The sequence below is a fragment of the Bufo gargarizans genome, chromosome 2 (genome assembly GCF_014858855.1).
Source record: "Bufo gargarizans isolate SCDJY-AF-19 chromosome 2, ASM1485885v1, whole genome shotgun sequence".
Lineage (NCBI taxonomy): Eukaryota > Metazoa > Chordata > Amphibia > Anura > Bufonidae > Bufo > Bufo gargarizans.
Genome location: NC_058081.1, coordinates 108,190,883 through 108,206,824, shown reverse-complemented (window position 1 = coordinate 108,206,824; position 15,942 = coordinate 108,190,883). Strand labels below are relative to the sequence as shown.

The following is a 15,942-nucleotide window of genomic DNA, read 5'->3' as shown; positions in this document are numbered from 1 at the left end:
ATAAGGGCGCCCCTCTGTGAAGCCCACATGTGGAGTACTTTTATAGTTTGGTTCTAACTCATAATATAACACGGATGTCTTCTGTAGCCTAATTCAACTCCATTCACAGGGTCTGTAGATAAAGACTGCAGCATCAGAGCATTTAATAATAATAACCTGCGCCAACCTGCAAGTCATCAAACCCGTAATACAATGCGTCCTCATTCCAAATGAACATTGTGCCATCCTTCCAGGAATGCATTATGACAAGCGCTAGAAATATACTGTGCCAGTCTTCCGACAGTAATCTATGCCATCCAACCTTTATACAACTCTTCCAGTAACGTACGTCACAATCCCTCCAGTAAAGCACACTGTGCCACCTCTCCATTAAAGTGGACCTCCAGCTATAAACCTCTCACAGATACTTTACCTCTTGGGCCCTTTGAAATATCCATTATAATTATACAGAGAAAGGTCCATTATGCTTATACAGAGCTCCCTCCACATAGAACTGATTTTGGCAGCTCTTACTGATGTGTGATGTATGTCGGACGTCTGCCAGCTATGTGATAATAGGAAAGGGGCACCGGAGTTATGTATAAACATAAGGGACATCCTCCTGTAATAAAATACATGAAAAAAGAAATGTATAGCTGGAGATACACTTAATATACACTGCATAAATGTTCCACAATGCATACACAGCAATACACAGTCCTATAAGTAATGCACGCTGCGCAAACCTCCCATAATACACACCGCACAATCATCCTGAATAGTCCCAGAAATGATCATCATCATCCATTAAGTAATTTCAGTAGAATATTAGAGAGTCCACCCAGCACAGTCCTTACAGGTCTACATGCAGCACTACCCTTACACATCTACATGCAGCACTATCCTTATACAGTTGTGTTCAAAATAATAGCAGTGTGTTTAAAAAAGTGAATAAAGCTCAAAATCCTTCTAATAGCTTTCCATACACACAAATGCTTTGGGAACACTACACATTCTATTCCAAATCAACACATGAAGAAAAATATATCAAATTTGTGTTGTTCCTCTAAAAAAAATGAAGAAAAGTGAATATTAGACTGTTCATAAAAAAAAGCAGTGTTTGTATTCTTCTTTACAAACTCAAACATTCACTTTATAAACTGAAAAATGTTTGGGGATTTTGCTTTTCTTTGAATCAATTAACTAATATTTAGTTGTATAACCGCTGTTTCTGAGAACTGCTGGACATCTGTGTTGCTCGGAGTCAACCAACGTCTGGCCCCTGTGAACAGGTATTCCAGCCCAGGATGATTGGACTACATTCCACAGTTCTTCTCTATTTCTTCGTTTTGCCTCAGAAACTGCATTTCTGATGTCACCCCACAAGTTTCCTATTGGATTAAGATCCGGGGATTGGGCTGGCCGCTCCATAACGTCAATCTTGTTGGTCTGGAACCAAGATGTTGCACGTTTACTGGTGTGTTTGGGGCCGTTGTCTTGTTGGAACACCTATTTCATGGGCATTTCCTCTTCAGCATAAGGCAGCATGACCTCTTCGAGTATTCTGATGTATTCAAACCGATCCATGATCCCTGGTACGCGATAAATAGGCCCAACACCGTAGTATGAGAAACATCCCCAGATCATGATGCTTGTGCCACCATGCTTCACTGTCTTCACAGTGTACTGTGGCTTGAATTCAGTGTTTGGGGGTCGTTTGACAAACTGTCTCCGGCCACTAGACCCAAAAAGAACAATCTTACTTTCATCAGGCCACAAAATGTCTCTTCAGGCCGTCAATGTGCTCTATGGAAAATTGTAACCTCTTCAGCACATGTCTTTTTTTCAACAGTAGGACTTGGCGGGGGCTTCTTACAGATAGCTTGGCTTCACATAGGCGTCTTCTCATTGTAACAGTACTCACAGGTAACTTTACACCTTTTTTGATCTTCCTGGAGCTGATTGTTGGCTGAGTCCTTGCCATTTTGTCTATTCTTCTATCCATTCGAATGGTAGTTTTTCGCTTTCTTCCACGTCTTTCAGGTTTTGGTTGCCATTTTATAGCTTTTGCGATCATTTTAGCTTTTTAATCAAGGTACGCTGTTCTTCTGAACAATGTCTGGAACAAGCAATGTTCCTCAGAATTTCAGAGAGAAATGCACTGTAACCAGCATGAACAACATTTGCTGCCTTCCTTCCTTAAATAAGGGCAATAATTGCCACCAGTTTTTCAAAGAATCAATTGAACGCCACACTGCTATTATTTTGTACATGCCCCTTTTAATTAGTGATTGAATTACACAGAATCAGCAGCATGCAGGTCATGACTGTTGGGTTTCTATTACTCTACTACACCTGCTAGTAAATTATTTGCCATGTAGAAATATCATTTCTACCAAAAACAGTGATTGATCAGGTTAGTAATGTCTGCTACAACTGTACATCCAGCACAATCCTTACACTTCTACACACAGCACAGTCCTTGCACTTCTACACACTGCACAGTCCTTGCACTTCTACACACTGCACAGTCCTTGCACTTCTACACACTGCACAGTCCTTGCACTTCTACACACTGCACAGTCCTTGCACTTCTACACACTGCACAGTCCTTGCACTTCTACACACTGCACAGTCCTTGCACTTCTACACACTGCACAGTCCTTGCACTTCTACACACTGCACAGTCCTTGCACTTCTACACACTGCACAGTCCTTGCACTTCTACACACTGCACAGTCCTTGCACTTCTACACACTGCACAGTCCTTGCACTTCTACACACTGCACAGTCCTTGCACTTCTACACACTGCACAGTCCTTGCACTTCTACACACTGCACAGTCCTTGCACTTCTACACACTGCACAGTCCTTGCACTTCTACACACTGCACAGTCCTTGCACTTCTACACACTGCACAGTCCTTGCACTTCTACACACTGCACAGTCCTTGCACTTCTACACACTGCACAGTCCTTGCACTTCTACACACTGCACAGTCCTTGCACTTCTACACACTGCACAGTCCTTGCACTTCTACACACTGCACAGTCCTTGCACTTCTACACACTGCACAGTCCTTACACATCTACACACTGCACAGTCCTTACACATCTACACACTGCACAGTCCTTACACATCTACACACTGCACAGTCCTTACACATCTACACACTGCACAGTCCTTGCACTTCTACACACTGCACAGTCCTTGCACTTCTACACACTGCAGTCTTTACACATCTACACACTGCACAGTCTTTACACATCTACACACTGCACAGTCTTTACACATCTACACACTGCACAGTCTTTACACATCTACACACTGCACAGTCCTTACACATCTACACACTGCACAGTCCTTACACATCTACACACTGCACAGTCTTTACACATCTACACACTGCACAGTCCTTACACATCTACACACTGCACAGTCCTTACACATCTACACACTGCACAGTCCTTACACATCTACACACTGCACAGTCTTTACACATCTACACACTGCACAGTCCTTACACATCTACACACTGCACAGTATTTACACTTCTACACACTGCACAGTCCTTGCACTTCTACACACTGCACAGTCCTTGCACTTCTACACACTGCACAGTCCTTGCACTTCTACACACTGCACAGTCCTTGCACTTCTACACACTGCACAGTCCTTGCACTTCTACACACTGCACAGTCCTTGCACTTCTACACACTGCACAGTCCTTGCACTTCTACACACTGCACAGTCCTTGCACTTCTACACACTGCACAGTCCTTGCACTTCTACACACTGCACAGTCCTTGCACTTCTACACACTGCACAGTCCTTACACATCTACACACTGCACAGTCCTTACACATCTACACACTGCACAGTCCTTACACATCTACACACTGCACAGTCCTTACACATCTACACACTGCACAGTCCTTGCACTTCTACACACTGCACAGTCCTTGCACTTCTACACACTGCACAGTCTTTACACATCTACACACTGCACAGTCTTTACACATCTACACACTGCACAGTCTTTACACATCTACACACTGCACAGTCCTTACACATCTACACACTGCACAGTCCTTACACTTCTACACACTGCACAGTCCTTGCACTTCTACACACTGCACAGTCCTTGCACTTCTACACACTGCACAGTCCTTGCACTTCTACACACTGCACAGTCCTTACACATCTACACACTGCACAGTCCTTACACATCTACACACTGCACAGTCCTTACACATCTACACACTGCACAGTCCTTACACTTCTACACACTGCACAGTCCTTGCACTTCTACACACTGCACAGTCTTTACACATCTACACACTGCACAGTCTTTACACATCTACACACTGCACAGTCTTTACACATCTACACACTGCACAGTCCTTACACATCTACACACTGCACAGTCCTTACACTTCTACACACTGCACAGTCCTTGCACATCTACACACTGCACAGTCCTTACACATCTACACACTGCACAGTCCTTGCACTTCTACACACTGCACAGTCCTTGCACTTCTACACACTGCACAGTCCTTGCACTTCTACACACTGCACAGTCCTTGCACTTCTACACACTGCACAGTCCTTGCACTTCTACACACTGCACAGTCCTTACACATCTACACACTGCACAGTCCTTACACATCTACACACTGCACAGTCCTTACACATCTACACACTGCACAGTATTTACACTTCTACACACTGCACAGTCCTTACACTTCTACACACTGCACAGTCCATGCTTACAGTGACACAGGGATAGAGATTATAAAAATGAATGCATATACAACATATATTTTAGCAAATGGCATAGCACCATATTATAGCAGCCATACTAGTGCAGACACGCTATACTATAGCTACACTATACACTCGCTATAGACAAGATCTCCTCTCCTCCTTTTGAGTCACATTCAGCTTTATCACTGTAGTACACAGTGATTGTGCAGCAACTATGGGGATGCTCTACACCCTAGATGACCATTGTAGAGAAGAGCAATGTGCACGCTACAGAAGATTGAGGGCAGGAAAAGTGCACTTGGTCCATCTAATCTGTCCTTTTAGTATTACAGTTTTATTTTTATATTACATATTTTGTATAATATACATTATCTTTATGGTATATGCAGTGTCATTGTCTTATGGAGTCTGGACTCATACCTTATGGTCTTTAAGATGAAGAGAACAAACCAGGGCTTCCTTGGAATTTAAGATTGCAAAATCCTTCCATGCCTGATTCCTTGTATACTAGGTTATCATGAATCCTCCAACTTGTTTTTGGAGCATCCATGGTCACTGTTAGGCCCTGGGGATTTTGAAACTTCCTTGTTACCCTTTAGGTACCACATTTTCATAAGTAGTTTTTTTTTGTTTTGTTTTTTTAAAGAAAATAGGGGTCTGCACCACCCCTTTAGAGCTGTATTAGTGATGAGTACTTACCTGTTACTAGATGATGGTAGAGGAACCTGGTCTTTTTGCCATGTGATCTGAGGTGTCGGAGACCCGTTGATGCCACATTCAAATCTTGCCAGAGTGTTCTTTAATACAACCTGAGGTTCAGGATGGAGGTGAAAGGGAGGCAGCCCTTCGCAGACACAGAACAACAAAAGTAAATGTATGTACAATGGCATGTCTACTAGGCTATTCCCTACGTTATATTGATTTGACCTCCCTCCATCTGGCTAATGCAACCTTATGATCACGATTAGCATGTATGTCAAGAGCTTTCCAGGCAAAAAAAATTGAAAATCAGAAACGCGATGTGCGCCCAGGCTAAAATATTAAAGAACTCGACTGAAGAGGACACCTCAAGTACTTACATCTATTTGTGAATATTTTTTCATTTCCAGAGGAATTCTCCCGGAAAGGGGTATTCCCATCGGGGACGTTGATGGCATATCGCTAGAATATGCCATCAATGTCAGATAGGTGTGGGTCTCACCTCTGGGACCGCTCCCATCTCCATAACAAGTGAAGGAGAGCACACTGTGCATGAGTGGTCTGCTCTCCATTCACTGCTATGGGAGTTAGAAAAATAGCCAAACGTACGTGCTCAGCTATTTCCGGTCCCATAGCGGTGAATAGAGAGCTGCTCTCCCTTGACTTTGGGGGGCCCATTCTGGAGATAGGAGCACCCATCTGACATTGATGGTATATGCTAGCGATATACCATCAATGTCTGAGATGGGAAATCCCCTTTAAAGTGCATCTGTCAGTAGATTTGTACTTATGACACTGGCTGACCTGTTACATGTGCGCTTGGCAGCTGAAGACATCTGTGTTGGTCCCATGTTCCTATGTGCCCGCATTGCTGAGAAAAATGATGTTTTAATATATGGAAATGAGCCTCTAGGAGCAACGGGGGCGTTGTCATTACACCTAGAGGCTCTGCTCTCTCTGCAACTGCTGGTCCCTCTCCACTTTGACTGACAGGACCAGAAGCAATGACATTTTCACTGCCTGGCCCTGTCAAAGTGGACAGGACGCAGCAGTTGCAGACAAAGCAGACCCTCGAGGAGTAATGGTAACGCCCCCGTTGCTCTTAGAAGCGCATTAGCATATATTAAGAGGGAAGAGTTGATGTTTTTATTGGTACCATTTTTGGGTACATATGATTTTTGGATCATTCAGTATTACTCTTTATGGGTTAAGGTGACCAAAAAAATGTTGACACAGTCTTTATTTTACGCCATTCACCTGAGGGGCTAGACCATGTGATATTTTTATAGAGCAGGTCGTTACAAATGCAGCGATACCTAATATGTCTACTTATAAAATATATATATAGTTTTACACAATGAAAGCATTTTTGGAAAAAATTTCACGTTTTAGTGTATCCTTTTTATTAAAGAAATTTTTTTATTTTTGGGGCGATTGTCTTATGTAGGGGCTAATTTTTTGCAGGATGAGATGGTGGTTTTATTGGTACTATTTTGGTAAGACACCAAAAAAGAGAAAGTAGGGCTCGCACTAAATAGTATTATGAATATATAAATTTTATTAGTGTCTCCATATGAGACAAATCACAATTAAAACACATAGGAAACAATGGATGGTGAAAAATGAGCACACAGAATGACATGGAGCACGACCAAATTACTAAAAATGGCAAATAGATACAAAAATGAGTATATAGATATAGCACTAAGTGTGCATGTAAATCAAATAGAATGTTAGTAATACATGTAATCAGGCAAAACTATACAGGCTAGGTAATGATATCATACATAGTAAAACCAAAGTCTGCATGTAAAGTGACCAGTGCACATAGTCAGAATAGATATATAGCCAACGCTGAGTAAATCATTATAACGCCATAAACCAACTACCTGTATAGTGCTCCAGCAGACGGGGTTGCTGGAGCACTATACAGGTAGTTGGTTTATGGCGTTATAATGATTTACTCAGCGTTGGCTATATATCTATTCTGACTATGTGCACTGGTCACTTTACATGCAGACTTTGGTTTTACTATGTATGATATCATTACCTAGCCTGTATAGTTTTGCCTGATTACATGTATTACTAACATTCTATTTGATTTACATGCACACTTAGTGCTATATCTATATACTCATTTTTGTATCTATTTGCCATTTTTAGTAATTTGGTCGTGCTCCATGTCATTCTGTGTGCTCATTTTTCACCATCCATTGTTTCCTATGTGTTTTAATTGTGATTTGTCTCATATGGAGACACTAATAAAATTTATATATTCATAATACTATTTAGTGCGAGCCCTACTTTCTCTTTTTTGGTGTCTTACCACACGTGCTGGCTCTGCACGGGTACTCACTTTTGTGAGTCATTTTGGTGCTCATTGGTACTATTTTGGGTACATATAACTTTTTAATCACTTTATATTACGCTTTTTGTTAAGCAAGGTAACCAATAATGGCTGTTCTGGCACAGTTTTTACTTTTTGTTTTTTTACAGTATTCTTCTGACAGGTTAGATCATGTGCTATTTTTATAGAGCAGGTTGTTACGGACGCAATCAATGACATTAAATAGGTCTACTTTCTTTGTTTGTTTGTTTCAGTTTTACATAATAAAGCGTTTAAAGGGTTTCTACCACTTGCTTTGCACCTATTTCGTTTTCAGACACTAGCGATCCGCTAGTGTCTGATGTACAATACAAGCTAAGTATTATCTTATTCTGTTCGGCCGTTTTGTTTAAAAAAGCACTTTTATATTTATGCAAATGAGCATCTCGAGCCTGCGCCGTCCGTCTCTGCATTCGGCGGCATTCGGCGCAGGCGCAGTGGAAATGCCGAATGCCGCCGAATGCAGAGACGGACGGCGCAGGCGCGAGATTTCAGACGCCAGAAGCAGGGGGAGGATCGAATTCACTAGGAGATGGGCGTGCTGGAGCGAGGAGCTGGGCGGCAGTTTATGAAGGTAGACGGAGCCTCTAGGTGCTGAAAAGACACCCACATAGCACCTAGAGGCTCATTTGCATAAATATAAAAGTGCTTTTTTAAACAAAACGGCCGAACAGAATAAGATAATACTTAGCTTGTATTGTACATCAGACACTAGCGGATCGCTAGTGTCTGAAAACGAAATGGGTGCAAAGCAAGTGGTAGAAACCCTTTAAAAAAAACTAAAACATGTATTTGTGTCTCCATTTTCTGAAAGACTTATTTTTTCTATTTTTCTGCCGATCGTCTTGTGCAGGGGCTCATTTTTTGCGGGAAGAGTTGACATTTTCATTGGTCGCTATTTTGGATATATAATATTTTTTCATCATTCAATATTACACTTTATTGGGCAAATGGACCAATAAAATTGGTTGTTTTGGCACACATTTTATTTTTTTACGGCATTTATCTTTTGGCGGAAGGGTGTGTCATATTTTTAAAGAGAAAGTCGTTACGGACGCAGCGATACCTAATTTGTCTAATTTTTTTTATTTTTTTTGCCTTTGCACAATAACAGCATTTTTTAGTGTGTCCTTTTTTTGAAGGCCATATTTTTTTCATTTTTGTGGCAATTGTCTCATGTAGGGGATCCTTTTTTTCGGGATGAGGTGACGGTTTGATTGGTACTATTTTGGGGTACATACGACTTTTTGGGAAAGTGAGGTGGGAAAAATTTAAATTCCATCATAGAGTTTCTCTTTTTTTTATGGCGTTCACCGTGCAGGGAAAGTAACATGATCTTTTTATAGATCAGGTCGTTACGTACGCGATCATACCAAACATATGTAGTTTATTTTATTTTAAATTAATTATAAATGTGTGGCCATCGGCCATCCTGAAACAGATTGGGGTGGGAGGTGGGGCAGAAAGAGGATCTGCAGCGCTGCCAGTGGCCATCCTGAAATTAGGGGGGCACAATGGGAGCTGGAGCCCATGGAGGGGAGGGTATTATATATATACACATTTTAGAAGGTTCTGATCCCCACAGTCACGGACTTTGCGGATCAGAACCTTTCAGCTGGCATTAGGATCCTGTGATTGACTAGTCTGTACAGACCAGCCAATCAGAGCGATCGCCGGGGGCAGACTGGACATGCGCTGCTCCTAGCAGATTAGGAAAAGCAGCGCATGTGCAGTTACAATAAAGGCATGGACGAGCTTTCTCTAAAGCTCCTCCATGTCGCGTGCAGCCATGGACGAACTGTCTACATGGCAGAGCGGGGCTCAGGGGGCGTGGCTTACTATAAAAAGATTAACAGACATATTTTTTAAATAAAGTATATTTGGAAACTCATTTTTATCCTGCCCCTTACAATGTTGTGTAAAGTAATTATATAGTGGCCAACCCCTTTAATCATCTGATGCTGACACATAATGTATAACCTATGTAATAACAATTCTGGTGCATCCATTCTTGAGTCTATGTAGAGCTAGTGCTCTATTATTCTTGCCAGAAATTTATGAATTAATTGTCAGAAGTCTGTAAAGGTCTATCTGGGTGCTACCAGCTGGAGGTGTGTCCCTGCACAGTCTGACACTGGCAGAACTGATTGGATAGTGTCAGACTGCGCAGGGACACACTCACAACTGGTAACACCCAGATGGACGGACCGTTATTGCAGACTGCTGGCAATTCATTAATTATCTTCATAGAGCATAGAGTCATAATAATAGATGCTGTAGAATTGTGATTACATTGTGAAATGCAAGTAGTTACTAAAACAGACATGACAGAAGAGGTGAAAGCTCCTCATTAAGATGTCTAGTTACAAAATATGTGGTACCCACCTGCCAACCTGACTGTGCCTGTTCTGCCCTGCAAAACTCCAAAGGAGTTCCTGATGCTGCAGAAGTAGCTTCCCTCGACGCTGGCTCCTTCTCCTTGTGATATTACAAGCGATCCATCAAGAAGTACGGTGAAGTCTTCTGTGTTTAGCTGCTCTCCATCCTTCCACCAGGTGACATTATTGGATACCTCAGAGTCATCTAGGTCACAATGCAAGATGGCTTCCTGACCTGGCAGGAGAGTTGTATCTGTGGGGCCAGGACGGCAACTAAGGTCTAGCCAGGTGCTCTGTCCTACAACAAAGAGACAAGAAAGTACAATTATGAATACAGCCCAGACAAACACCAGTCAGAGCAATTGATCATATGGGGTAAACATTTTACCTGCCCTAATATATCACTGTAGTACGCAGCGATTTTGCTGCAACTATGCGGATGCTCTAAATCCTGGATGACCATTGTAGAGAAGAACAAAATGTAGCCTACAGAAGATCAAGGGCAGAAAAAGTGCTCTTGGTCCATCTAGTCAGGCCTTTTCTTATTTTGATTTTCTTTTTACCTTATTGTTATGCTACAAATTTTGTATAATATACATTAGCTTTATGTTACATGCAGTGTAATTGTCTTACGTCTGAGTCTGGACTCAAACTTTATGGTCTTTAAAGGCTATGTACACCTTTGGGGCAATTTTTTTAAATTATTGCATTGTACTTATTTTGAGCTAAAATCATTTTTTTAATTGGTCTTTATTAAAAATGTTGAACCCCTGTCTCTGTACAGCCTTGAGATTATCTAGTGACAGGCTCTGAATTTTCACTCTGTTCCCTCAGGCTCCTTATCTCTGACCTCCTAAACATTCATTATACCTCAATTCGTATCTTACTGATAAAAATGTGACTCAAATAAATATTAATTACTTTTTAGTAATTTTGAGATAAGGTTTAGATGACGGCACAAAGTGAAAGTGACAGTATCATTCACACAACTAGACAAACAGTTAACTGTTCAATAGTTTTAATAAATACCAATTGAAAAAAAGATTTTTAGGCCAAAATTAGTAAAATGCAATAATTAAAAGAAAAACTGTATTTTGCCACTGTGGATTTTAAAACTTTCTCATTACCCTTTAGGTACCATAAGTAACCTAATTTCCAATTACAACGCTGTCTTCTACTTCAGTGACTATAAAACCTTGAACAGTGTGTCTGGTGAATGCCCAAGTGACTCAAAGCGCTTGCAAGGGTATCTAGAAGCCTGTAGGCACATGCAGTTCATACATAGTTGCCAACAGTCCTGAATATGCAGGGATTGTCCCTAATTTTCAGAGACAGTCCCTGCAAATTCGGTCTGTCTTACGCCAAAAAAAGGGGTGGGATTTATGTTAACCACACCAACAAATGGGTGATCCTGTTTGGGCATTCCCGGGGTCTGGCTTACATGTCCTGAATTACCAAGTACAATGTTGGGAAGTATGGCTCATAACACTGCGATTAAACAGAAAAAGAAATGTAATCTGATATTCAAATCACATTGCAAGTACCCCAATTGTGGTCTCAAGTAAGCCTGGGTCTCGCTGGTAAGCCCTACCCAACAGCTCCCATTTAGCTTTGACTGACAGAGCCAGCCCGGCCACGTCCCCGTTAGCTGCACTGACGCTCCATAACTGTGTCATTCGCTCCCAGGTCGTTCGATGACAAGTCATGGTCCTTCATTACAAAACCAGGAAATTTCTGTCTGAGAGAATAAGGGCATGTCCCATGGCAAAGAACATATTTGGTTAGAAAAGCTTTTATCAGTCAGCCATGGAGGCACAGTATAATATACAGGCCTAATAGGTTACCTGTAAATCATCTCATCAGAGAGCAACTCTCGTGGCAAGTGACTGGCTCCAAAAGTGCTTTTCTTCTGCTGGACTTTTAGGTCCAAATATCGTGCCAGAACCTGGAGCCAGCAAAGCCTGATAAGGCTGTATTCACACTAGGCTTAGATGAACACATGTGGTGTATGGGCAGAGAAAGCTCCAGACTAATAGAAGAACATAGCCACAGGGACTTGTTCACCCAACATTGGGGTGGTATGCACCAATTTATATGAAAGAGCAGACTGCATCAGCCCCATTAGAAAGTGAATGGATAGTGGCCACACATCTGCACTACTACTGTATTCACACAGGGGACTTGGGGCCCCCATTCTCGAGAGGGTTTTCAGCAATCGGACCCACAGTCATCATACATTTATCATCTATCCTGTAAATATATTTATTAACCACTTCAACCCCGCTAGCTGAAACCCCCTTCATGACCAGAGCACTTTTTACACTTCGGCACTACACTACTTTCATCGTTTATCGCTCGGTCATGCAACTTACCACCCAAATGAATTTTACCTCCTTTTCTTCTCACTAATAGAGCTTTCATTTGGTGGTATTTTATTGCTGCTGCCATTTTTACATTTTTTTGTTATTAATCAAAATTTAACGATTTTTTTGCAAAAAAATGTAATTTTTCACTTTCAGCTGTAAAATTTTGCAAAAAAAAACGACATCCATATATAAATTTTTCGCCAAATTTATTGTTCTACATGTCTTTGATAAAAAAAAATGTTTGGGCAAAAAAAAAAAAATGGTTTGGGTAAAAGTTATAGCGTTTACACACTATGGTACAAAAATGTGAATTTCCGATTTTTGAAACAGCTCTGACTTTCTGAGCACCTGTCATGATTCCTGAGGTTCTACAATGCCCAAACAGTAGAAAAACCCCACAAATGACCCCATTTCGGAAAGTAGACACCCTAAGGTATTCGCTGATGGGCATAGTGAGTTCATAGAACTTTTTATTTTTTGTCACAAGTTAGCGGAAATTGATGATTATTTTTATTTTTTTTCTTACAATGTCTCATATTCCACTAACTTGCGACAAAAAATAACAAATTCTAGGAACTCACCATGCCCCTCACAGAATACCTTGGGGTGTCTTCTTTCCAAAATGGGGTCACTTGTGGCGTAGTTATACTGCCCTGGCAATTTAGGGGCCCATATGTGTGAGAAGTAGTTTGCAATCAAAATCTGTAAAAAATGACCGGTGAAATCCGAAAGGTGCACTTTGGAATATGTGCCCCTTTGCCCACCTAGGCTGCAAAAAAGTGTGACACATCTGGTATCGCCGTACTCAGGAGAAGTCGGGGAATGTGTTTTGGGGTGTCATTTTACATATACCCATGCTGGGTGAGAGAAATATCTTGGCAAAAGACAACTTTTCCCATTTTTTTTATACAAAGTTGGCATTTGACCAAGATATTTTTCTCAGCCAGCATGGGTATATGTAAAATGACACCCCAAAACACATTCCCCAACTTCTCCTGAGTACGGCGATACCAGATGTGTCACACTTTTTTGCTGCCAAGGTGGGCAAAGGGGCACATATTCCAAAGTGCACCTTTCGGATTTCGCTGGTCATTTTTTACACATTTTGATTGCAAAGTACTTCTCACACATTAGGGCCCCTAAATTGCCAGGGCAGTATAACTACGCCACAAGTGACCCCATTTTGGAAAGAAGACACCCCAAGGTATTCTGTGAGGGGCATGGCGAGTTCCTAGAATTTTTTATTTTTTGTCGCAAGTTAGTGGAATATGAGACTTTGTAAGGAAAAAAAATAAAATAAAATAAATCATCATTTTGCGCTAACTTGTGACAAAAAATAAAAAATTCGAGGAACTCGCCATGCCCCTCAGGGAATACCTTGGGGTGTCTTCTTTCCAAAATGGGGTCACTTGTGGGGTAGTTATACTGCCCTGGCAATTTAGGGGCCCAAATGTGTGAGAAGAACTTTGCAATCAAAATGTGTAAAAAATGGCCGGTGAAATCCGAAAGGTGCACTTTGGAATATGTGCCCCTTTGCCCACCTTGGCTGCAAAAAAGTGTCACACATCTGGTATCGCCGTACTCAGGAGAAGTTGGGCAATGTGTTTTGGGGTGTCATTTTACATATACCCATGCTGGGTGAGAAAAATATCTTGGTCAAATGCCAACTTTGTATAAAAAAATGGGAAAAGTTGTTTTTGCCAAGATATTTCTCTCACCCAGCATGGGTATATGTAAAATGACACCCCAAAACATATTGCCCAACTTCTCCTGAGTACGGCAATACCAGATGTGTGACACTTTTTTGCAGCCAAGGTGGGCAAAGGGGCACATATTCCAAAGTGCACCTTTCGGATTTCGCTGGTCATTTTTTACACATTTTGATTGCAAAGTACTTCTCACACATTTGGGCCCCTAAATTGCCAGGGCAGTATAACTACCCCACAAGTGACCCCATTTTGGAAAGAAGACACCCCAAGGTATTCCCTGAGGGGCATGGCGAGTTCCTCGAATTTTTTATTTTTTGTCACAAGTTAGCGCAAAATGATGATTTATTTTATTTTATTTTTTTTCCTTACAAAGTCTCATATTCCACTAACTTGCGACAAAAAATAAAAAATTCTAGGAACTCGCCATGCCCCTCACAGAATACCTTGGGGTGTCTTCTTTCCAAAATGGGGTCACTTGTGGCGTAGTTATACTGCCCTGGCAATTTAGGGGCCCTAATGTGTGAGAAGTACTTTGCAATCAAAATGTGTAAAAAATGACCAGCAAAATCTGAAAGGTGCACTTTGGAATATGTGCCCCTTTGCCCACCTTGGCTGCAAAAAAGTGTCACACATCTGGTATCGCCGTACTCAGGAGAAGTTGGGGAATGTGTTTTGGGGTGTAATTTCACATATAACCATGCTGGGTGAGAGAAATATCTTGGCAAAAGACAACTTTTCCATTTTTTTTATACAAAGTTGGCATTTGACCAAGATATTTATCTCACCCAGCATGGGTATATGTAAAATGACACCCCAAAACACATTCCCCAGCTTCTCCTGAGTACGGCGATACCAGATGTGTGACACTTTTGCGCATCTAGGCTGCAAAAGTGCCCAAATTCCTTTTAGGAGGGCATTTTTAGACATTTGGATCCCAGACTTCTTCTCACGCTTTAGGGCCCCTAAAAAGCCTGGGCAGTATAAATACCCCACATGTGACCCCACTTTGGAAAGAAGACACCCCAAGGTATTCAATGAGGGGCATGGCGAGTTCATAGAAATGAATTTTTTTTTGTTTTTTCTCACAAAGTCTCACTTTCTGCTAACTTAGGACAAAAATTTAAATCTTTCATGGACTCAATATGCCCCTCAGCGAATACCTTGGGGTGTCTTCTTTCCAAAATGGGGTCAGTTGTGGGGTGTTTGTACTGCCCTGGCATTTGAGGGTCTCCGCAATCATTACATGTATGGCCAGCATTAGGAGTTTCTGCTATTCTCCTTATATTGTGCATACAGGTAATGAGATTTTTTTTCCGTTCAGCCTCTGGGCAGAAAGAAAAAAATGAACGGCACAGATTTCTTCATTCGCATCGATCAATGTGGATGAAAAAATCTCTGCCAAAAAAAAAAAAGGAGGGGAAAGGCGTCTGCCAGGACATAGGAGCTCCGCCCAACATTCATACCCACTTAGCTCGTATGCCCTGGCAAACCAGATTTCTCCATTCACATCAATCGATGTGGATGAATAAATCATTGCCGGGATTTTTGTATTTATTTTTTATATACAAAGTGTTTGCCAAAGCATAGGAACGCCGCCTCCTCCTCAGCTCGTATGCATCGGCAAACGTATCTGTTACTGCAGAGTAGAAATCTCG

General features: G+C 41.5%; 1 protein-coding gene across 1 annotated transcript in view; it reads right to left on the bottom strand.

Moving 5' to 3' along the window:
* IGDCC4 (immunoglobulin superfamily DCC subclass member 4) overlaps nt 1-15,942 on the bottom strand; it is a 118,449-nt gene that overhangs the window by 40,891 nt on the left and 61,616 nt on the right. The window contains exons 2-3 of the mRNA XM_044279389.1: nt 10,220-10,510; nt 5,449-5,593 (exon numbers count right to left, since the gene is read on the bottom strand). Of these exons, the coding sequence (XP_044135324.1) occupies nt 5,449-5,593; nt 10,220-10,510 (436 nt within the window). The remainder of the gene's footprint in view (nt 1-5,448; nt 5,594-10,219; nt 10,511-15,942) is intronic.